The 25,987-nt window shown below is 34.5% G+C and overlaps 1 protein-coding gene across 4 annotated transcripts in view; it reads right to left on the bottom strand.

Annotated features, from left to right (window-relative positions):
- CNTN5 (contactin 5) overlaps positions 1-25,987 on the bottom strand; it is a 1,277,146-nt gene that overhangs the window by 471,252 nt on the left and 779,907 nt on the right. For all 4 annotated transcript variants that reach the window (XM_072795132.1, XM_072795133.1, XM_072795136.1 and 1 more), the window contains 2 exons: positions 15,290-15,413; positions 14,986-15,161 (listed from right to left, as the gene is read on the bottom strand). In XM_072795132.1, the coding sequence (XP_072651233.1) occupies positions 14,986-15,161; positions 15,290-15,413 (300 nt within the window). The remainder of the gene's footprint in view (positions 1-14,985; positions 15,162-15,289; positions 15,414-25,987) is intronic.

Raw genomic sequence — 25,987 nt, 5'->3', positions numbered from 1 at the left:
TCATTGAGCCTGTCATTGTGTTTTGTGGCCAGTTCCTACCTTTGGGAACTGCATTTCCTGAGCACCAACCAATATTTTAAAATATTGTGTATTTTCTCCTGAAAGTTGAAATAAAATTATCTCCACTTCTCTTTATCACTTTATTATATTACAGTCTTATGTTTAGTTGAATCGATCAAAGCTCAGAATCTTGCTATCATTCTAACTTTTCCATATTTATTATGTTTCTACCCCCCCCATTCAATAATTTGCATATTCTATTTATTTCAGAGTCTCCCACAGACACCTATTCTATTATGGTCAATACATCAGGAATTTGAGTCCTTTTACCTAGATTAGTGAAATGACCTTTTAACTTGACTTTCACTATAGACTTGGATACATTTTCATAGAGCAGCACTCTGATTATCTCTACCCACTCTATAAGTGTATAGAGTGAATTACAAATTTCTTTGTAATTATGGTAAACCATCAGAGACTTATGCATGGACAACATGGTCAGAATTATATTTTACGGGATCCCTGGGTGGCGCAGCGGTTTGGCGCCTGCCTTTGGCCCAGGGCGCGATCCTGGAGACCCGGGATGGAATCCCACATCGGGCTCCCGGTGCATGGAGCCTGCTTCTCCCTCTGCCTGTGTCTCTGCCTCTCTCTCTCTGTGACTATCATGAATAAATAATTTTTTTTAAAAAAAAATTGTATTTTACATAGATCATTTAAAAAAAAACAGTAGAGAAAGATTTTATTGGGGTTGGGTAGGATGAAAAGAGATGATAAGGGGTAGAAAATGTATCTAGGCAGGCAATTTTTCTGGTGGTTCAAAGGAGATAATTGAGTGTATCTACTCAGGAAATACATATGGAAAAGAGAGATTTGTACTGATTTTGCCAGCCTTAAGGTCTTTGAGAATATGCATTGTTTGTTATAGGCTCCCTGTAAATCTAGAACAATGTCCAAGAGAGAAAAGATACTGAATAAATATTCTATGAATAAAATAAATACAGATGCTAAAAAAACAAAAATGCAACACATGATTAAGTATGGTATAGGATAGAAAAGGGCAGATTTTAAGAATGAAGTTTAAAATCAGTTTTGAGTTGGAGATGCTATTTTACTATTTTCTAGCTATGTGACTTTAGGAAAAATAACTGACATTTCTGAGCTTGACTACTGTTTTTTTTCATTTGTAAATTAAATCAATACTACAACTCCCTTAATAAGGCTGACGTGAAGACTAAAGAGGGTAATGATGCATTAAATATACTTAACAGTTTTTTGACTTCTAAGTGTTCAGTAACTGTTGCTACTTATTCTTGCTATTGTTAAATTTATGAACATACATACATATATGTATATACACATCTATTTCTATACACATATACATATACACATCCATACATTCATATTTATCTATCCACCCATCCATCTATCCACATGAAGAGTAGCAGTATTTAACACTTGATATGGAAATGAAATCAAAGTGAAGGACTCTAGGGTAGGTAATATATGTTCTGTGCTAACTTGTCAAAGGGTTTTGTGGAATAAAATAATTTTAGAAATTAAACATATTCAATATCTTCCCCTTTATACTTTTTTGTTGTATATTTGTATCTTTATAAATTATCATGAAATGGAGCTGCTATTTAATCAAGTGAGATTTAAAACTTTATTGTACTTTTATATCTTAGGATGTTTTGTGTGGGTAAAAAGTCTCTAAGGACACTCTGCTAAGGATTAGAGAACAATGGATTAGGTAAATAGGCTTGAACAGCAAGGGTCAGAATATTTGTACATTCCTGATCTGGGTCTTTGGGGGTTGCCTTACATAATATGAGTGAAAAACTGCTTTTTTGCGCTTTTATTTATTTATTTATTTTTTAAAGATTTTATTTATTTATTCATGAGTATACACAGAGAGGAGAGAGAGAGAGAGAGGCAGAGACACAGGCAGAGGGAGAAGCAGGCTTCACGCAGGGAGCCTGACGTGGGACTCGATCCTGGGTCTCCAGGATCACACCCTGGGCTGCAGACAGCGCTAAACCGCTGAGCCACCAGGGCTGCCCCCTTTTTTGCACTTTTAAACACAAGAGGAAGAGCAGTAAGATCAAAGATCAAGCAAAGCTTTTTTTTTTTTTTTTTTTCTGGAAGACATCTGTCATGTATGGACAGAGTTACTTATAATTTCCATTAATAATGAAAATATGTGTTTGGATAACTTTTAATAAATAAAATATAAAAGTGTTATATCACAGAATTAAGTATTTGAGGACAATCTGCCCCAGATTTCAACTTCGATTTGCTCATTATAATTTTCTTTTAAAGCATAAACTTAATTTTTAATTAAAAAATGTTTTCCATGTTCTCAAAAAATCCATACTTTATCAAGGAGTCATACACCCACAATTATTATAACTATAACTATAATGTTTGATCATCAAAAGACTTGTACTTTTAAAAGATTTAAATCATATTCTTTGAGTTATGATTTTATAAAAGAAAAACAGTTGTTTTGTTTATAGAAAACAAAATTACAAGGTAATATCAACTTATTTTGTAATAAAATGAGATAATTTTACAACTAATAAAATTATCCATGTCAATGTGATTCACTCAGGTTGATAGTCAAATGATTTAATGAAGTTATTATGGACAAAATCTCATAGCTTAATGAAATAAAGCTTTGGATATACTGTGGAGTTAGCAATTATTCAAATAATTTCATTAGGTATCAAATGCTGGTTAAATGTGGTTTTAAAGTCTAAGGTCAATTTCACTTTAAGTGAAGAAGTTTTGGAAAAGCTAGAGAAGTAATTTTTCAGTTATATATATAAATGAAAGGTTAAATTAAAGGGCTTAAATACATCTATAAAAATCATACAATCTTTCAAAGAGCTAAGGAGGTTATTTTAATCAGCTGCTTCAAGGAAAACTAATGGAATATTCTGCATCTAAATCCTCTAAATGCCCTGAAAAGCAATATGTTTGAATTTAGATCTGAACTATCAACTTCCCAGAGATGGCATATGAAGATATTTTGAAGCAGAGATAGCATGAGATTTTTTTAATTCATTTTATACTTGACTTACTATTTATTCTTGATTCGTTTTATGTTTGACCAAATATTTATTCTTGATTCATTTTATGTGTGACTTACTAGGATGAATTATTTCTAAAAATCCAAATTTTGGAGAGATTGCTATGAGCTTTGGTTATCTGAAGGGTGTTTGCAAAGTGTGTAGTGTCACCTTATCAATTCTAAATTCTCATCCGCATGGCAATAAGCTAATAGAGTGACCAACTTTTTATATGGTATATTCTTGTTTGTCACTGAAGAGAAATCACTACACTGGGTGAGGAAATAATCCTCATGATGAACATAAGTTACAGGAATAAAGTATACTTAGTAAAAAATAATCATTATCAATGTTATTGATAACCAGTAATAATCAGTACTAGCAATAGTTAGCCAAATTTGTGTTTATGTTTTTCTGAAGTTAAAAAACAATTCACAGACATGACTTCTCTACATCTTAATTTTTACTATACCCTTTTGAGGTATATATTTATTAATGCTAAAGCATATTATCAACATTACTATTTTGAACCACATTTATAAATATTCATTTAGGGAGAACTTAAAAGATCCTCAAAGTAGACATGTAAGGGATAAGCTAAAAAAGGAAAATGAGCATGACTGCAGCAGCTTCTCAAATATATTAGCTGCTCAAATCAAAATTAAATAAAATAATAAAAATGAATGAAGTGAATAGATTCATGATTAAATTCCAGTTACACTTAAAGAATTGGTTTGGATTTATGTCAAGCTGATTAAACTTGCAATTGAACTGATGTAGGGATGTTGTTAAGATCTCTATATAAAGACTCATGAGAAATTTCAATGAGAATTAAATGTCAAGAAAAGTTTCTTCTTTTAAGGAATTCAGGAGAAATTAGAGTCCTTTAAATGTCTGTATTTTTCCTTTTGCTATAACTTCTGGGAGTGCAAGGAAATATTTATATCTTGACAACAATATTATATACAGACATTATGGTTGGCACTATCTTTACCTCTTATTATGAAATGTATTTTTACCTGGTGCTGTATTTAATTATTTACATATTTACCTTTTATGGTACATAATTTTATTTTATTTACTTATTTTTTATTATTCTATTTCATTTTATTTTTTAATTATTTTTTTATTTGGAGTTCAACTTACCAACATATAGCATCTCACCCAGTGCTCGTCATGTCAAGTGCCCCCCTCAGTACCCATCATCCAGTCACCCCAACTCCCCAACCACCTCTCCATCCACCACCCCTTGTTCATTTCCCAGACCTAACTCTGTCAATGTAAAGATAGTGTCGAACATAATGTCTATATATAATATTGTTGAGGAACCTCCACACAGTTTTCCAGAGTGGCTGGAGCAGTTCACATTCCCACCAAGAGTGCAAGGGGGTTCCCCCTTCTCCACATCCTCTCCAACATTTGTGGTTTCCTCTCTTGTTAATTGTCACCATTCACAGTGATGTGAGGTGGTATCTCATTGTGATTTTGATTTATACTTCCCTGATGGCAAGTGATGTGGAGCATTTTCTCATGTGCTTGTTGGCCATGTGTATGTCTTCCTCTGTGAGATTTCTGTTCATGTCTTTTGCCCATTTCATGATTGGATTGTTTCTTTGCTGTTGATTTGAATAAGTTCTTTAGAGATTTTGAATACTAGCTCCTTATCTGATATGTCATTTGCAAATATCCTCTCCCATTCTCTAGGTTGTCTTAGTTTTGTTGACTATTTCTTTTGCTGTGCAGAAGCTTTTTATCTTGATTAAGTCCCAATAATTCATTTTTACTTTTGTTTCCCTTGCCTTCATAGATGTATCTTGCAAAAAGTTGCTGTGGCCAAGTTGCTGTGTTTTCCTGTGTTCTCCTCTAGGATTTGATGGATTCTTGTCTCACATTTAATCTTTCATCCATTTTGAGTTTATCTTTGTGTCTGGTGTAAGAGAATGGTCTAGTTTCATTCTTCTGCATGTGGATGTCCAATTTTCCCAGCACCATTTATTGAAGAGACTGTCTTTCTTCCAGTGGATAGTCTTTCCTGCTTTGTCAAATATTAGTTGACTATGGAGTTGAGGACCCATTTCTGGATTCTCTGTTCTGTTCCATTGATCTATGTGTCTGTTTTTGTGCCAGTACCGCCCTCTCTTAATGATCACAGCCTTGTAGTACAATCTGAAATCTGGCATTGTGATGCCCCTGACTCTGGTTTTCTTTTTCAATATTCCCCTGGCTATTCGGGGTCTTTTCTGATTCCACACAAATCTTAGATGATTTGTTTCAACTCTCTGAAGAAAGTCCATGGTATTTTGATAGGGATTGCATTAAACGTGTAAATTTCCCTGGGTAACACTGACATTTTCACAATATTAATTTTGCCAATCCATGAGCATGGAATATTTTTCCATCTCTGTGTCTTCCTCAATTTCTTTCAAAAGTGTTCTATAGTTTTTAGGGTATAGATCCTTTACCTCTTTGGTTAGGTTTATTCCTAGGTATCTTATGCTTTTGGGTGCAATTGTAAGTGGGATTGATTCCATTATTTCTCTCTTTTTTTTTTTTTTCAGTTTCATTGTTAGTGTATAGAAATGCCACCAATTTCTGGGCATTGATTTTGTGTCCTGCCACACTGCCGAATTGCTGTATGAGTTCTAGCAATCTTGGGGTGGAGTCTTTGGGTTTTATATGTCATCGGCGAAGAGGGAGAGTTTGACTTCTTTTTTGCCAATTTGAATGCCTTTTATTTCTTTTTGTTGCCTGATTGCTGAGGCTAGGACTTCTAGTTCGATGTTGAATAGCAGTAGTAAGAGTAGACATCCCTGTCGTGTTCCTGATCTTTAGAGAAAGGCTCCCAGTGTTTCCCCATTGAGAATGATATTTGCTGTGGGCTTTTCATAGATGGCTTTTAAGATGCCGAGGAATGTTCCCTCGATCCCTACACTCTGAAGAGTTTTGAACAGGAAGGGATGCTGTATTTTGTCAAGTCCTTTCTCTGCATCTATTGAGAGGATCCTATTGTTCTTGTTTTTTTCTCTTGTTGATATGACCTATTATATTGATTGCTTTATGACTGTTGAACCACCATTGCATCCCGGGGATAAATTCCACTTGGTCATGGTGAATAATCTTCTTAATATACTGTTGGATCCTATTGGCTAGTGTCTTGTTGAGAATTTTTGCATCTGTGTCCTTCAGGGATATTGGTCTATAATTCTCCTTTTTGGTGGGGTCTTTTTCTGGTTTTGGAATTAAGGTGATGCTGGCCTCATAGAACGAATTTGGAAGTACTCCATCTCTTTCTATCCTTCCAAACAGCTTTAGTAGAATAGGTATGGTTTCTTCTTTAAACTTTTGATAGAATTCCCTTGGGAAGCCATCTGGCTCTGGACTTGTGGGTCTTGGGAGGTTTTTGATGACTGTTTCAATTTCCTCCCTGGTTGTTGGCCTGTTCAGGTTTTCTATTTCTTCCTGTTCCAGGTTTGGTGGTTTGTGGTTTTCCAGAAATGTGTCCCATTCTTCTAGATTGCCTAATTCATTGGCATATAGCTGCTCATAATATGCTTTTAAAGTCGTTTGCATTTCCTTGGTATTGGTGGTCATCCATCCTTTTTCATTCTTGAATTTATTAAATTAAGTCTTTTCTCTTTGGTTTTAATAAGGCTGGCTAATGGTTTATCTATCTTATTAATTCTTTCAAAGAACCAACTCCTGGTTTTGTTGATCTGTTCCACAGTTCTTCTGGTCTTTATTTCATTGAGTTCTGCTGAAATCTTTATTAACTCTCTTCTTCTGCTGGGTGTAGGTTTTATTTGCTGTTCTTTCTCCAGTTCCTTTAGGTGCAAGGTTAGCTTTTGTATTTGAGTTTTTTCCAGTTTTTTGAGGGATGCTTGTATTGTGATGTATTTCCCCCCAGCACTGCTTTTGCTGTATCCCAAAGATTTTGAACTGTTGTGTCTTCATTCTCATTAGTTTCCATGAATCTTTTTAATTCTTTTCTAATTTCCTGGTTGACCCTTTCATCTTTTAGCAGGATGCTCTTTAACCTCCATGTGTTTGAGTTTCTTCCAAATTTCTTCTTGTGATTGACGTCTAGTTTCAAAGCATTATGGTCTGAGAATATGCAGGGGACAATCCTGATCTTTTGGTATCGGTTAAGACCTGATTTGTGACCCAGTATGTGGTCTATTCTGGAGAAAGTTCCATGTGCACTTGAGAAGAATGTGTATTCAGTTGCATTTGGATGTAAAGTTCTGTAAATATCTGTGAAATCCATCTTGTCCACTGTATCATTTAAAGCTCTTGTTTCTTTGGAGATGTTGTGCTTAGAATATCTGTCATTTACAGAAAGTGCTGTGTTAAAGTCTCCCAGTATAAGTGTATTATTATCTAAGTATGTCTTTACTTTGGTTATTAATTGATTGATATCCTTGGCAGCTCCCAATTAGGGGCATAAATATTCATGATTGTTAGGTCCCTCTTCATCTTTTACTACAGTCTTTGGGGTAGACTGTAATTTATCTGATATGAGGATTGCTACCCCTGCTTCTTTTGAGGACCATTTGAATGGTAAATGGTTCTCCAACCTTTTATTTTCAGGGTGCAGGTGTCCTTAGGTCTAAAATGAGTCTCTTGTAGACAGCAAATAGATGGGTCTTGCTTTTTTATCCAGTCTGAAACCCTGCATCTTTTGATGGGATCATTAAGCCCATTCACATTCAGAGTTACTATTCAAAGAGATGACTTTAGTGTCATCATAACACTTATTCAGTCTCTGTCTTTGTGGGTTGTTTCTTTGGACTTCCTCTTTTTTTTTTTTTTTTTTTTTTTACACAGAGTCCTTCTTAATATTTTTGCAGAGCTGGTTTGGTGGTCATATATCCTTTCAGTTTCTGCCTATCTTGGAAGCTCTTTATCTCTCCTTCTATTCTGAATGAGAGCCTTGCTGAATAGAGTATTCTTGGCTGCATGTTCTTTTGATTTAGGATCCTGAATATATCCTGCCAGCCCTTCTGGTCTTCCAGGTCTCTGTGGAGAGGTCTGCTGTTAATATAATACTTCTCCCCATAAAAGTTAGGGATCTCTTGTATCTTGCTGCTTTAAGGATCTTCCCTTTCTCTTTGGAATTTTCAAGTTTCACTATAAATGTTGGGTTGTTGAATAGTTTTTATTGATTTTAGTGGGGGATCTCCCTATCTCCTGGCTCTGAATGCCTGTTTCCCTTCTCACAATAGGGAAGTTCTCAGATATGATTTGTTCAAATACACTTTCTGGTCCTCTGTCCATTTCAGCGCCCTCTGGAAGCCCAATTATACGTAGATTTTTCCTTCTGAGGCTGTCATTTATTTCCCTTAATCTTTCCTCATGATCCTTTGTTTTTCTCTTTTTTCCTCAGCTTCCTTCCTGGCCATCAATTTGTCTTCTATGTCACTCACTTGTTCTTCTACCTCATTAACCCTCACTCTTAGGACCTCCAGTTTGGATTGCGTCACATTTAATTGATTTTTAATTTTGGCCTGATTAGTCTAAATCTGCAGTCATGAATGAAGTCTTGAATCCTTTATGCTATTTTCCAGTCATCAGTAGCTTTACAATTGTGCTTCTGAATTGGGTTTCTGACATCGAATTGTAATCCAAATTCTGTAACTCTGTTGCAGAGAGTACTATTTCTGATTCTTTGTTTTGTGGTGAGTTCTTCTTTCTAGTCATTTTGCTCAAGGCAGAGTGGCTAAAAACAAGTTGTACTGGAAAAAGGAAGGAAAAAAAAAAGAAAAAAGGGGAAAAAAATCCAAAGAACAAAAACCAAAAACAAACAAACAAACAAACAAAAAAACAAGGAGGGGTATCCTCTGGTTCTATATACTGTAATTCCCTTGACTTCCCTTGGAACTTTCCAGCACTGCTCAGTCAAGAACTTGCTCTTCCCCTGTCCTTCCAGCTGGTCTTCTGGGGGAGGGGCCTGCTATGCTGATTCTCAGGTGTGTGCACCTGGGATAGCTGCCCTGCCCCCTGCCAGGTGCATAGCTCAGTGGGAGCTGTTTATCCTGTGAGGCCCCTGTTCCCTGGCAGCCCCGACCCTCCCAGGCACAGGGTGACACCAGGAGGAACAACCACACTGGCAGAGGTCAGCCTTCCAGCCCTGGAGTTAGCTCCCGCAGTAACTACTGCAGCTCCCAGTCCACAGTGGCCTGGATGCTCTGGGGGGCGGCAGCACTGATCTGCACAGCTCAGCGGCGCCTGGTGGCAGGAGTGTCCTCACTGTTCTGTGCCCTCCCTGCCTTTGCCTGTCCCTGGAGGAGCACAGGATCCTGTCCATGTCCCCCGGCACCCTGAAATCCGGGGCCTGCGGAGCTGGAATTGCACACCTGGGGACACGCAGCCCCTTCTGCGGGGAGCTGAGGCTTGAGCTCCTCCCGAGGTCCCGCTGGGAGCGCTACAGCCCTTTACCGGGCTCGGTCTTTGGTGTGTGGTGTGCCCTCCCCTGGGGTGTACTTCCTCTGTTAGTGACCCCGGAACTGGGGGCTCCACTGCCCCTCCTGGGATCCTCCCTGACTTCCCTGTGATCACCTTTCCGTCTGGGAAAATTTTTAAAGTTCCTGCATTTCTGGGACTGAGCTTTCCTGTCCTGGAGGTTCTTGCCACCCGGCCTTAGCCTGGCTCCTCACCGGGCCCCTCCCCCACTGGATTCTTTTTTATTTATTTTTTTCCCATCTTCCAACCTGTTAGAAGTGCAAACTCTTCTCTTGGAAGCATTCTAGCTGTTCTGTCTTTAAATCTCAGGCCAAATTCATAGGTTTTCAGGATGATTTGAAAGTTATCTAGGTAAGTTGGTGGGGACAGGTGACTTGGGGACCCTACTCTTCTGCCATCTTGCCCCTCCCCCGGTATGTAATTTTATATAGCAAATCAAATAAATGACCTTTGGAATGAGATTGAGATAAAATAAATTAGCAAAATAAAATAATTTTTATATAAATATACATTTTTATTTAATATTTTTAATATGTTAGATGACAAGTGGGAACAAAACTTTAAAAGAAGCCAAATTTATTTTACATTTAATTTTTCTACAAATTGCTACATCAGGTAATGCTGTCAATACCAACTTCCTTGTCACTATTCCCTTCAAAAGGACATGATCAATACTGATTAGCCATTGTTACTTGTACTGTCTCAAGTTCATTTAAAATATTTAGCTTTCCAGGCACTAACCATAGATTATCCAGTAAATAAAGATAAGTAAGAGGAAAAAAGTTAATCAAAAGAGCTAATATGAAATTAAACAATTACATAAAAAACTAGTATACATCTTAAAATTTCAGTTCTAGAAAGAGACCTAGTAATTCTTAAACTTCTGTAAGAAAAAAAATTAAGCAAGTGACTGATTAATTAAATTTAAAAAATGAGAAAAAATGCAGAATGATCACATACTTATTTTTGTTGCTAATATTTATTTTTGTTATGTCATATAGCTGTTAATAAAGTGATTATAAAATGGAGGTTGATGAAGCCAAGATATAAAGACTTTTGAGAAATTACAATATGAGTTTGAGAGAGAAATTGAAAATCAAATGTTTTCAAAGTGAATACCATACATATTTATCTTAGAATAAAGATTGAGTGCCATTAGAGTTAAATAAGAAGTATCATCTATAAAATGGATTTACAGTCTATGGCCATACCACCCTGAACGTGCCCAATCTCATTTAAAATGGATTTATACTTTATTTATTTATTTGAGAGAGAGAGAGAAAGAGAGCAAGCAGAGGGAGGGACAGAGGGAGAGGAAGACAAGCAGACTCCCCACTGAGCAAGAAGCCTTGCTGGGATGGCTTGCTGGATGGAGGATTCCATCCCAGGATCCTGAGATCATGACCTGAGCTGAAATTGAGTCAGATGCATAACCAGTTGAGCCACCCAGGAGCCCCTGGCTTTATGTTTTATAACCTAACCATTCCTATGTTGGTTATGAGGATGAAATGAGTTAATGTATTCTAAAACACTTGGAGCTACAGAAAAAATGTTCAATGAATTTGAGTTACTTGAGGCCAATAAGAAAAAGATGTTCTTTTAAGAGTCTGTTTTACCAAACTGGTTTAGTAATAATATCTTCTTACTCAGTACCAGAACTTGTTTGGAACAGTCCTATGTGTATCTCTAGCATATAGATTTTAGTCTCCCATAACATTACTCATTATGGTCAATGAAAACTAGCTGAAATTATAATTGACTTGGCCTGTGGGTAGGGAATCAAAATATTATTAGTGGAAAGCTAGAATATTTTAAAGTGTATTTCTGGTTAGGGGCACTTGGGTGGCTTATTAGTTGAGCTTCTGACTCTTGATTTCAGCTCAGGTGTTAAGGTCTTAGGATCAAGCCCTGTGTCAGGCTCCATGCTCAGCAGGGAGTCTGTCTGAGGATTATTTCTTTCCCTGTCCCTTTGCCCCTCCCCTGGATCATACACTCTCTCTAAAATAAATAAATACATATATATCTATATATATATATTTCTGGTTAATAAGACGACAAAGAAGCTAGCATTAAGTGAGTCCAAATAGCCAGATTATGACAGTTTGTATATGTATATAAATAAGTTGAATCTGCAAAATCTCATATGATTCTAATAATACTGAGAATCAGAAAGGTTGATATGATGCATATGTGTATAATATACATATGTAATTTCCAAACAAAAAGGAAAGTAATGCTAATAGGATGTTTAAATTTTATTTTCTTTATTGAATATAGGATTGTTACTATATGGATATCTTGAGTCTTTGGTTAAATAAATATGTATCTATTCATAAAATATACATTAGAATTTTTTTTCTATGGATATAATTAGGGGTATTTATTTAACACTGTTCAGTAAGTCTTAGAATCACATCATTATAAGCAAATATGTCATATTTCAAAAGGTAAAGCCTATGTGAAAGTGATAGACTTAAAGTGTCATTGATATAACAAAAATAATGTTCAAATTATAAGAGGCCACATCTATTAAGCAGGTCTCACGTTTGAAATAAGCAACCAAAATTCAGTTGAACTATAACTCAGAAACAAACTCCAGATTGAGTAATATGATGCTCCTTAGAAAGGAGTATTTTAGGTCACAATAGCACTACACAGTGTAGAAAACATATCTGATGAAATTATGGGTTATATATGTATGATGAAATTGATGTATAAAAGTTAAAAGTATTTCTATAATAAAAATATTTAAAAGTGAGTAAAGCATAAAAATGTGCCTGAAGAATAAGTACAAGACAGAGTTTACTTATAAGTATTAGTAAGAAGTTTTGTAATCAATTTCATAATTTGTAAATTTTGCCTAATTTCATGACATTTAAAATGTTTAAAAGATTCCTGTATTAGTTTTGAATATTTAACTTGATTAAATAGTTTTTGGTAATTATTTAAATTTACTAAATATATTATTTTTAACTTACTAGTTGTATATTTAAATTTTTACATAAATAATTGATAATATATATAAATGATTAATGATTCCAGCTTTATGTGTAAAGAGTGATTAACATTCCTTTACTTGTAAAAACACTTTAAACATTAAACATTCTATCAACAATAAGTAGTGAATACATTATCTAGCTATGAGGATAGACATAGAAAATCATGATGTAAAGGAAAAGTTGTCGCCAAGTTTTTAATCTTATTTGACCCATGTATCCTTTCACTCCTTTCAGAAGGTTCTTTTTTCTTTCCAAGTTCCTTCCTCAATTTTCCCCCAATTACAAAGTACCTTGACTCCTAGAATTCCATAACATCCATGCTTCTATACAGGTATACTAGAAAGCAAGTTGATGGTGTCTTCATTCTCCTTTCTACCACCTATATTTGTATTTTCCCTCCAAAGATCTTCTGGAAAAAAAAAAGATAGAGCTAAAGCTAAAGGATCTAATTTTTTATATAATCAAATGGATATAATGGCATGTAGGTGAAGGAGTAATTTTGAGGTAGAAGTGGCCTTCCCTATGTATGTGACTGCTTCAACCAGGCACATTATGAGCCCTGATGTATACATACAGTCTTCAGAAGACAGTTGAGTCAGGTGGGGTGGGAATGGGGAAATGTAGGGTCATGAGATGCTACCAATGAATGCATATGTATATTAACCCATATGTTAAGTTAAAAGTAAAGCAAATATTGCTCTAAACTAAGTTCAGGACAGCTTGATGCTGAATAACTAAGATAGATAGGGCTTTTCTTGCCTACTCATTGAACTGTAAATGGTGGTGCAGATGTGCTCACTGAAGGTAGGGGTGAGCATCTGATAGCTATGACTGACTGGTCTTCACAGAAATTCTAGGATGTCATAGTCATCCAGACACCTTGGATTTTCCAGTAAGTAGATTTCTGCTCTGAAGCACACAGAAAACTTTGCATATTTTGCCTCCACTGTTGATTTGGGGAAGAGCAATTGATATATAAGCTATTTTGAATTGGTGTACTTGTGTCAGTATAGACAAAAAAAGAAAGGTATACAGTATTCATACATCATGTATGAATCCACATCTGGATTTGCTGTATCTGTCCTGAAAAGATTATTTACAGAGGAGTAATTAAGAAGGACTATTTGTTTATCAGGTTACTCTTTTAATGTGCATGCTGGAAAGTATTAGGTTGTGTTAAACCGTATAATATTTTCTAAAATAAGAGTATATTAAAAAAAAAAAGAGAGTATATTCCGGCTACTATCTTGGTATATTTGGTGTATGTAAAGTCCTATCTGAACTCCTTAGCCAAATTTATTTTATTTTATTTTATTTTATTTTTAAAGATCTTATTTATTTATGAGAGACACAGAGAGAGAGAGGCAGAGACATAGGTGGAGGGAGAAGCAGGCTCCACACATGGAGCCCGATGTGGGACTCGATCCCAGTACTCCAGGATCATGCCCTGGGCCGAAGGCGGCGCTAAACCGCTGAGCCACCCGGGCTGCCCCCAAATTTATTTTAAAAGATTATAAATTTTTCTAGGACTTAGCTCAATGTTTTCTAAACTGAATCCATTATCATTCCTTTATTCTTACTTTTCTCCTTCATACTCCTATAAGAGGATATCTGGATTCTGAGTTAATTAGAAGTAATATGTGAGGAAGATTATATAGATAAAAATCAATTATTCCATTCTTCAGGGTGTAATTTTAAATTAAAAATCACCTGGTGATAAATTACATAGCCAATATGTTATATATAAATTATTAACACAAAGATTTCTCCGTTATTTTTTAGATATTATAATCCTCAAGAATTTATATTCATGTACAATTATTTACTAAGAAATGATAGTTGTTTTGTTTTGTTTTTTGCTCAGTAGCCTATCCTCAATTTGGTATAAGCCTTCATCATATGTTAAATAATTTCACTAGTTTTAAGACCTCAATACACTTAGTTAATTAGATAAATGATGTATCTTAGAAAATGTCTATACTCTAGTACATATATATGATTATATGTAGTGGTGTCTTTTTTCTAATCAAAAATTGAGCCATCTGAGTGAGAAATTATAGTTGGAATTTGAAACATTAGCATTTCAGAGGCATTTCTTTGATTGCCTAAGCAGCATTTTTAGATTATGTGATCTTCCATCCAAAAGAATCTATAGCAAATAGTGACTATAATAAACAGTAGAAGAATAAAAACAGATAGGTAGAGGAAAGAATTCATGAATAGTATTTTCAATCTCCCAGACTAGTGTGTTGGGTTTATTTCAAGAGGGCAAATGTTTCAGAGAGTTTCAAAATATCTTAGAAAGAAACACACTGTTTAATTTTATCTTTACCAGGGTTTTACCACTATTTTAAATTCTGAAGTCTTAATTAAGCTTTTGCCTAAGCAAACTTTAAAATTACATACATACACACTATATACAAATACATAAGAAAAGCATATACTTTACTCACAGGCAAATTGAAGTATGGCTTCTCTACTAAGAATACTTCCAAGAGTGTTGACTGCTAAACACTGGTAATGACCAGAATCCTTTGCTTCACTTGGATTGCTTATAATGAAGGTCCCATCTATCAAACTGTAGCGATAATCACTTTCCAAATCTATTTCTGTTCCATTCCGAAGCCATCTTAGGAAATATCAGAAGACAAATATGTAAAAATTACTTGAGATATTATAATACACCCTGGGACTACCAGAATCTCATTGAAGGAAAATTTTAAGACCTAAGAAAAATGATTAATAGTGAACTTCTACCTGTAATTGGGAACTGGATTGCTATGAGCTTCACAATTCAATGCTACTTTCTTTTCTTCAGAATCAGTCGGAAAAATTATATCGTCTGGTTCTTGTACAAACACTGGTCCATAGTCCACACTTTCTGTAAGGACCAAAAAGGACACACTGTAAAAATTCTAAAAATACTGAGACTTTTTCACCATTATTTTCATATTTAAAATTTTTGCTTTTTCCTGTACTCAAAGGGCATATTACCAAAAGAACGTCATATTATTTTAGTAAATTAGAGACTTAACTAGAAATTTTTCTAATTGACTAAGATTTTTTAAAATATTTATTTATTTATGAGAGACAGAGAGAGAGAGAGAGGCAGACACAGACAGAGAGAGAAGCAAGTTCCATGCAGGGAACCTGATGTGGGACTCGATGTTGGGTCTCCTGGTTCATGCCCTGGGCTGAAGGCGGCGCTAAACTGCTGAGCCACCCGGGATACCGGAGTAAGATTTCTTTTTAAAATATGCTATATATAATTTTAAAAAGTCTCAAACATTGTGTTTTAATGTTTAAATACATATCTTTGTATCAAAAGCAGAGCTAAAGAAAATAATGCTAAACAAAAACATTTTTAAAAAGCTAAGTTTTTGAAACTTTTAAAATGTTAGAAACAATACACAAACAAAAAGTCATGAATTAATATTGTGCTACTACTTGGGAACTACAGATAAGAAAACATTGGTCCTCATATAACCTCTCTCCATTCATTTCTTCACTCATTTAATCAAGCACTATTTAGTCCTAATAATATTAGAGTATAAAGAATAAATTATGTAATGCAAATAAATATATTCTCATAGAATAAATGAGTCATGTCCTCAAAAAAAGTCAAGTAACTGAATAAAAATATTACAAATACATGCAATTAAATATTCATCAGCAGGTAAACAATGTAAAACAAAGCAGAACAGAAAAGAAAAGGTATAAAAATGAGGGCAAGAGTGAAGAACATTTAAATTTATTAAGTATCTGCTATATGATACTAGATTTTATCTCCTTTAATTAGTTAATATTCAGAGAAATCCCATGATAAAGGTAATTTTAAACTAATGAAAATTTCATAGAAAGTAGAAATATAATTTGGCCTCAGATGACAGCTTGGCTTGAAGTTTTAGGATAGTTTTTGCTGGAGAAATGATGAGTAAATATGTTTGGGGAGTTTTTTTTTTTTTTTTTTTTTTAAGTCTGACTTTTTTTTTAAATTTTTTTTTATTCATAGAGACACAGAGAGAGAGGCAGAGACACAGGCAGAGGGAGAAGCAGGCTCCAGGCAGGAAGCCTGAGTGGGACTCGATCCCGGGTCTCCGGGATCACACCCCAGGCTGCAGGCGGCGCTAAACGGCGGCGCCACCCGGGCTGCCCATGCTTGGGGAATATTAGTCTTATTAGTTTGTAGTAGTACAAGAATTCACAGAATTATTTGTGTATGTAGGATCCTTAGCATCTTGAATTGTGAATTTAGTCACATAGTAACATCAAGATTCTCAACCGGCACCAATATATTTTGCGATTTTCTTTGTAGTGAGGACTGCCCTGTACACTGTAAAATATTTATAGCCTTCCGTGGCCCCTACCAACTAGATGTCAGCAGCTCACCTTCCCAATGTATATAATCAAATATGTCTCCAGAGATTTTTAAATGTCTCCTGGGTCAAAACTGTCCTCATTTAAAACCACTGCTTAGAAAAACGAAGAGGGAAGATTTTAGGAAAGACATATTTTCAATGCCTCTACTAAACAGTTGCAGATTCATATTCTTTGTGGATAACCACAAGAAAATATCAGGAAAGAAATATAAGAATGAATGCCCCAGGAAACTCAAGCTTTAAAAAGTATTACTGAAAAAGATAAATACCTCCATATTTAGAATAATGGGTTCAGAATAGTTATTTGTTTTCTTTAAATATGTTATATATCTATTCCTTTTTGGGCAAAGAAAAACAAAAGTGTTAATGGAACTCCAAACATTCATCCAAAAAAACTGAGCACTCACAAGTGAACACTAATAAATATTTTCTTTGAGTCCTAGATAATCTAGCTGAGGTTCTTTTCAAGTTAAAAATAATAAAACATTACGTGAAAATAACTGGAAAAAAGGAGACCAGAGTATGTTTCTGTAAACCAAATGACATTGCTATCACTTAAAACTTTTACGAAGAAGGTGAAACAAGTAATGTAATAAAAATAATAGAGAAAAATTGTCAAAATATTCTATTTGTTGTTGTATCATGATGTATTTATGTAAATTTGGAAGAGCACATGAAACCTCCTCAAATTCTCAGTTACACTTAAACTACATGACAAAGTCATGAAAGTACCTTTCTTCTGGTCTTTACATATTATAAATGTGATAATTAAAATCAATATTATAAATACATATGATGTATAACATTAACATTTAATAAACATATTTTATATTTTTATTGATTTCAAAACTCTTGAGCTTTAGACTCAGACATAGATTCAAATCCTAGTACCATCATTTTCTAGCTGTTTTATTTTTTATACTGTTTTTTACTTTTACTTTTATCCTCTGCTACTTCATTTATTAACTGTGTATGACAATGTCTCCTGACCATATTATTATGAGGATTGATTAACATCAACATTTGTAAATACTTAGTATACCACAAGTACTCAATAAATTATAACTAATAACAACAACATAATAGCTAACATTTACTTACAGTATATTTACTACAGTGTAGACATTATATTGAATTATTTACATACAATGTATCATGTACATTGTACATCCATATGACTAGAACATCCATATGACTAGAAATAATCCCCCCCAATGTTTATATGACAAAACTCAGGCTGAAATTAATGAACTAAATGTACATAGCAAATACATGGCAAAGCTGGGATGCAAATCCAGGGCTGTTGGAATCTAGAATCTGATTACCACCGCCTCTACTATTACTATTATTATATTGTCATAACATTTATAAAGCACTTTGACACATATTATTATTTAATTCTCAGAGGTGAGCATTATAATTATTTCTTATTCAAAGATGAAAGCTCTGAGTTTCTGAGAGGAGACTTTTGCAAAATTGGCAACATAGTAAACAGTTCATTTTAACTAAGGATCTGTGGTTCTAAATCTTTTGTTCTGAACATTGTCAGAACAAGACAAGGGAAAGAAAGGTTGTCAGGCTAGGGAAAATCTGAGGGGTAAGATTTGCTAAATTATACACTGAGAAAAATAAGATACAGACCTGAACAACATGTATTCTGTTGTGACTACTCACTCTCTGTTAGATATCTCTGTTCACTTGGTACTTCCAAAAGCATTTTAGGAAGCAATTGTTCTCTCTCTCTCTCTCTCTCTTTTTCTCTCTCTCATTTTTGTCTTATAAAAAAAGTTCGTTGTAAGGGGTTATAGAGCATGTGTGTATGTAGAGCTTCCCAGTCCCAAGAAAGGATAATCAATGATGTCTATCTCTAAATAGATTTGTTTTTTAAGGTTCCATACCAAGAATGTATTATTATAGGTAAACTCAGATTATTTGCTTCACTCTCCTGCAGTAGTGCACTACTTCTGTTGGTGAAGACGAATAATTACTTTAAGCAGTGTCCTTATATTTTGCAATTTTTAGCTTGATGGAATCCATAACTTGTGGAGATGGACTTCAGAACAAATAGGATGATCATCACAAAGATCTTAAAACAAGTAAATCAGTATCTTTATTTAACAAGTAGAAATCTTTGAGATATTTGTGTAAAAGACAGATGCCATCACTCACAATGTTAATTTCTCACAGAAGTAATGTTTTGAGTGATTTTTTTTTCTTAAAATCAGACTCTTTTATGAATAGACTACAGCGTATCTGTAGTTGGCTAAACCTATAATGCTAGGGGTTATTGTCTGTGAAATATCAGATTCATACCTCCAGAAAGTCCTTCCTCAGAAGAGAAGTATTTCAATTTATTTATTTTTTTAAAGTTATTTATTTATTTATTTATTTATTTATTTATTTATTTATTTATTTATTATTTGAGAGAGAGAGAGAGAGAGAGCATGAGTGAAGTGAAGGGCAGAGGGACAAGTAGACTCCTCACTGAGCAGGGAACCCAATGCAGTGCTCAATCCTAGGGCCCCAGGATCATGACCTGAGCTGAAGGCAGATGCTTAACCATTTGCGCCACCCAGACACCCCAAGAATTTTTTCAATTTAAAAGTGATCTGTTGATTCTGTCCTACAAAGAATAATGAAATTAACATACTTTCTCTCACTTCCCCCAAGTTTACTCCTTAAATTTTCTGTTTTGATTCATGGTTAAGGATATTTGTTTGTTGTCTTTACAATTGAAAGACAACTTGGCTGGGTATCGAATTAGGTGTTCAGTATTAATTTAATTAAGGATTATAGATATTTTTACATTCTTTGATCACATTTAACATTACCATGGTTAAGTCTGAGTCCAGCCTGACTTCCCTTGATCCTAAATGACTGGATTTTATACCTGGATGTCCATAAAGCTCTTTCCTCATTCTGAATTTCAGGAACTTTTCTGGATAGGTTTTGGTGTCAATCATTTTGCATAACTGGTACATTCAAGACATTTTTTTTTCTTTAGGTTTATTTATTTATTTTAGAGAGAGTTGGGGGGGGGAGGGGGAGAGGGACAAAGAGAGAATAGAACTTCAAGCAGACTCTCCACTAAGTGTGGAGCCTCTCAGAGGGTTTGATCTCATGACCCTCAGATGATGACCTGAGTCAAAATCAAGAGTCAGATGCTTAACTGACTGAGCTACCCAGGGACCCCAAACCTCTTTTATTTGCTCAATTCTCCTCATACCAATTAGGCATAGCTTTGCTTTTTAAAAAGCCTTCATTGTTATCTGTGTAACAATTTTTATATATTTATTCTTTTCTCATTTATTTGACTTTTTCAAATATGACAGCTACATTCCTATCTTTTCAGTTTCCTCTATATTACCACTAATGAAGTTTTTAATTCCTTAATGGTTTTACTTTCCTCTCCTTTTGTTTCCTGAGCTCTAAAAGTAACTTCTTAACAAATTCTGTCATCATTTTAAGGTTTATTTCACCTATTTCTTCTTTAAACTATTCTTAGCACTGTTATTGTCAGTCGTTCCCTTTGGGGGAAGACAGTTGCCCCTGAAAATTTTTCAGGCTATGGTGAGGCCCACATTTGAGGAGCTGAAGTCTCTTGTTAGACCAACAGCTAACATGACACTGAGGTCTATGAAACATATTCATGAGTGAATTTTTAAGTAGATATTCCCTCAGTCAGGATTTCAAATAAGAATGAAGCTACAATAACAGCTTGGTTGAAATCTCATGAGAAACTTTATGCCAGAAAGTTGTATACCTAGCTAAGACACTTCCAGTTTCCAGACCCACAGTTTCTGTGAGAAAATAAAAAAGTATTTTAAGTTGCTAAGTTTTGAGATATATTTTACACAGGAATAGATAATTAAGAAACTATTTTTTCTCTTCCTCTATTACTTACTAGAAAATGTATTTAAGAAAAACAGTAACTATAAGAACTGTGAACTTTCCAGGAAAAATACAGGATAAAAGTATCATTTACAAATAATGATTCTTGGGAAAATAAAAAAAAATGCTTAATTTAAATTTTTGGGGATGCTATCCTAGAGCTATACACTTTTAGAATTAAAGTAATTTTCTATTCGTTTCAAATATTCTTTCTAAAAATCTCTGGGATATTTATCTAGTCTTAGCTTGCTATAACTTCCAGCAATGAATGAAGTCTTTAAAAATTACTCTTTTATTATTGAAATTATCTCAAAATAAAGTTCATATTGACATAAAAGGTAAGTTTGTGTCCCAGATGAGGATAACTTCTTACTGATTTGTGTTCTAGAATATGTATATTTTACTCGAGATTTTCCTATACTTGAATTGATTAGCACATCAATAGCTTTCTTAGTTTACAGAAATTTCCATTAAAATTAGAATATCCCCCACATAGGGCTCCCTGCTCAAGGAGAAGCCTGCTTCTCCCTCTCCCACCTTCTTTGCTCTTTCAAATAAATAAATAAAATCTTTTTAAAAATTAGAATATGAAGCTCCATTAAAATATCTATGTTCCTGATACAGTACTGTGGAGAATAAGAAATTAACTTAACCAAAAATTATTTTTTCTAAATTTCAACTTTAATTTATTAAAACTAAGCTGTTTTTATATAACCAATAGAACTGGCCTTGAACTATTTTAGCCATTATCAATTAATAAATGAAGAAGTATATCTTAAGAGCCTTCTTATGCTTTATGTCTTAAGAGCCTTCTTATACTTCAGCTTTGGTGAAACATTTTTGCCATTTTTAGTGCAAAGATATATTTAGTAATATTTTGCTTATTCGTATGGACAGGGACTGGCTACATGCTCACTAATCCCATTTCCTTTTCCTAGGAACATTGGAGACTTTTTTAGACTTTCTTATGATTCTTTGGGGCCTCTGGACTAAAATGATGTATGTGAAATCCAGGACTAGTCATAAAACGTTATGCACCATTCTTTTGATTCTCTATCAACTAGCTGAAGTAAAGGAGCAGTAGATGCCAGTGAGGCCCCAATATCAAAGATATTAGATGGAGCAAATCTGGTACCCAAACTCTTCATATAGAAAGCGATTCATTGAACAATCCAGTGGAATATGATATGAATGAGGAAGAAATATTAATTATGTTAAGAAATTGGTATAGCATTCAGAACTTACCTTGATTAACATTATATTTAAAACCAAAGATAATTTTCAAGCTTTTAAAGAGGCTATAGTTTGATTAGGAAGCAATGTTCACTGAACTACAGTATCATTAGGTTACAGGGTTCTACTTACATTCCTATTACCGAGTTCAGGCCTCTTGATTAATACCTACTTAAAGTATATTCCCAAGCCTAGCACATAAGACAGGAGCTATTCAATAAGTCAACCTTATATATAGCTTTATCAGTTATAGTGCTCCAAATTTTACAACTGCTTTCTAATTAATCCTTGAGGTCTAGTCCATTTTCATATACCCAAATTCTGAAAACAGATTTTCATTCTATGTCTTTATTGCTAAACCCAATTTTGTTAATCTTCTAAAAGGTCCAATGCTATGATACAGACATTTTTATTTTATGGTTGCTGTGTTTCTTATTTTGTATTTTCATTTTTACTGTATAGTCATATAATCAAGAATCTAACTCCATTTCTGATCTTTGACCACTCATTGCTTTCAAGCTCCACCAGTAACATTTCTCTTTTTAGGGAAAGCTGATAAGCCAGACTGAATAGCTGAAAAGCATTCCTTCCTTGACTTATATGAGAAAGTTTATACAATACAAAACCACATAGGAACCTTCACCAGAACCCCCCACCACCACCACAGTAAACCCCAAACCACCCTTTTGTTCCTTTTTCAAGTCATTTCCTGACCAGCCTATTTTGTTATTATCAACAAGTCTCATGACATGAATAATAAATCTTTCCCTGCCCTTCTGGTATGTGTGTAGCCTCATCAGTCTACATCTGAACCAATTTTGGGTTGTTGGGGTATTGATCTTATGTTCTACAGGGCAACCACATAGCAAGTTAGAGCTCAGTCATTGGGTTAAGGAGTTTTCTGTAAGGAGAACATATATTCCTCCAAATGGATTTGCACCCATGGAAGCAACAGGTCTTCAAACCCTGAACTAAAATGTAGAAGGTATACATGTGAAAAGGTAACTCTTGAATTTCTCTAGATAGCTTTCGCTTAGCTTTATCTCAGGGAAATTAGATATGCTGTTGGATTATCCAAATTGTTTGGTCATAATGGGTCCAACATGGAGGTAAGCCTGGTCTAGGTTTGGAGGCAATCATATAGGAGAAGTTTAAATTATATTTGTAAATTATAAAATTATATATATATATATATATATATATATATATATATACACACACACACACACATACACACATACACATATATTCCTCTTTCTCCTTTTCTCTTTTGTTATATTTTAGCCTTAGTAACAATCCCATCAACCCTGGTCTCAGCAAGCCCAAAAAAGTATACAGAATTGAGGGAAATGTGCTATACTTCCATTTCTAGGCAAGCTTTCAAATTATTTTAATAGCAAATATTTTATGATTCACTTTTTATAATTCTTAAATTAATGGATAGTCATTGAACTACTGAGACAACCAAAACTACCCCACTTCTTCCCACCGCGTTTTAGAATCATTAGACTAGAAAGAGTGGCTGCCTATGATTAGCATGGTGTTGGCAGTAGTCTTCCAGAAAGATACCTGAATAGGAAGATAAAACTCAACTGCAAAATGATGTCTTTTTTGTCTATTTGGCTTCCTTCCAGTGGAGTTTCTTGAAGCATTTGCATGTTATTTTGTTTATTGAGACAGTGGCTTCCTCTGTAGAGTTCTGCCTTAGGATCAAGCTGGTATCTAGTCTTAATTCCTTCTATTATGTACCGATAGGCCACACAGATACTAACTTCATTCCTGCCAAGATGTGTTAAGTGTCACCTAATCTGAAACTTTTTTGGCTAGTTTTCCTAGGGAAGCCTTGCTTCTTGGTGTTGGATCATTAGATTTCCAGTTGTTTCTTGGATCATGACCGGATATTATAATGTCTCCCTAGATTCTAAACTTGCCCTTTAGATTGAAATCCTCTTTTAAAAAGTTGCTTCCGGGGATCCCTGGGTGGCGCAGCGGTTTGGCGCCTGCCTTTGGCCCAGGGCGCGATCCTGGAGACCCGGGATTGAGTCCTGCATTGGGCTCCCTGCATGGAGCCTGCTTCTCCCTCTGCCTCTCTCTCTCTCTCTCTGTGACTATCATAAATAAATTTAAAAAAATTAAAAAAAAAAAGTTGCTTCTGTGTTCCATTTTTCTCAAAGATTAGGTCCAATGCCAGACTTCAACCCTCTCTACCTTCTGGTTAGCTCCATAAACTTATGGCCTTGTCTAGTTTATTCATGTAATGTGACCTAAGTGTATCAGTAATATAATCTAGAAGAAACATCAGCCTATGATATCAAACACAATTAGAAAAAGTCACTTTTAATAATCATAAATATAAAAATAATAATCATCATAAATATGTTATATGATAATTTCCAGAAGTTGAAATCTGAATTTCCAGAAATTTGAATTGTTTTATTAGAAATTACATTTTTTGAAAGATATTATTTATTTATTCATGAAAGACACACAGAGAGAGAGACAGAGACATAGGCAGAGGGAGAAGCAGTCTCTCTGCAGGGAGCCCGATGTGGGACTCAATCCTGGATCCCGGGATCACAACCTGAGCTGGAGGCAGACACCCAACCACTGAGTCCCCCAGGTGTCCCCTAGAAATTACATTTTATGATGACATCCACAGTTACAATGTGAGAATTTTTCACATGATGTGAACATCTGAAATGAAGCCTTAAGAAAATATCCAAACCTTCCTTTAACTTTAAATTTCTTTTCAACTTAAAATTGTTTCTTTATAAAAGTTAAACAAGTATAAACTGTCATTATAAAGTTTCAAGGATTTCTAAGAATTGTATAGCATTATTTATTAAAAGGCATTGTGATGAATGTTTCATGGGTAAGTGGCATCATGCTGTGCACATAATCTAAATTGAGAGTCTAATAGACGTTTTTGTCATTTTCTAATGTAGCTATAAAAGAAAGGTCAGATGATTCAGAGATAGTATCACTTGTGAAAACGATCAAGTGTACCAACCTCATTTAACTTTCCGAAGGTACCAAACCACTAGGCTAGCATGTCAAAAGAAGAACATTGCTTTTCTACCTCTTCATTTGTAATCCAGAATACAAAGTTTATATAAACAATATTCAGGCAAATATTCTTTCATGGTATATAAACTCAACCTAAATTCAGGTTTTAAGTTCCTCATCTGCCTCTTTATTCAACAGTATTTGTTAAGCTCCTAGAAAGTTGGTACTACTTTTAGTGCTGAGAGTGAGTAAAGAAGAGTATTTAAGATGCCCTTTGCTCAAATGACATATAGTTAAATTGGAGAAAATAGCATATTAGTGTAAAACAATAACAGCAGCTCTAAAAATTAACAATACAATAAAGAATAAGGTCATAAAGTTTCAGTGAATGGTCATAAAATTATAAGGTTTTATTAGGGCATATTTGTCTATTTTTACACTGAGAGAAACTGATTTTATACAGAAGTATGTCTTCCAAATAAAATACCTTTTCTCTTTCCAGACGGGATTCTTATTCTCATAAAAGATCATTCAAATTTTGTATCTGGTCCTCCAACACAATTTATCAGCAAAGGTTGTGTTGAAGAAACAACAGAAAATTGTTAACACAAAGATTACTTTGAGTTATGATGCCATTGCCCATGTGCCAAGTCAAATCTTGAAATAATCCATGTAAACAGTGAAATTCAGCCCAAGGTACTGAGGATTTGAGGCAACAAATTTGGTAAGTTGCAGGAATCTTTCACATGTCAGAAGCTAGTAGTAGAAACTCCAAAGTCTGGGTAGACTCAGAGTGTTATGTAAATTACAGGTTGTTTATATCACCGGGGAAATGTAAAACATCCAAAATTATACGCTTAATCTTAGTAAAAAATAATCCACTTCAGCTGCTTGTTAGAATCAGCATTTTTCCACCTTATATAACATTTGTAGTCTCTTTATCTCA

This window comes from Canis lupus, chromosome 23 (genome assembly GCF_048164855.1).
Source record: "Canis lupus baileyi chromosome 23, mCanLup2.hap1, whole genome shotgun sequence".
Lineage (NCBI taxonomy): Eukaryota > Metazoa > Chordata > Mammalia > Carnivora > Canidae > Canis > Canis lupus.
The sequence above is the reverse complement of the archived record's forward strand: the minus strand, read 5'-3'. Positions and strand labels throughout refer to the sequence as shown.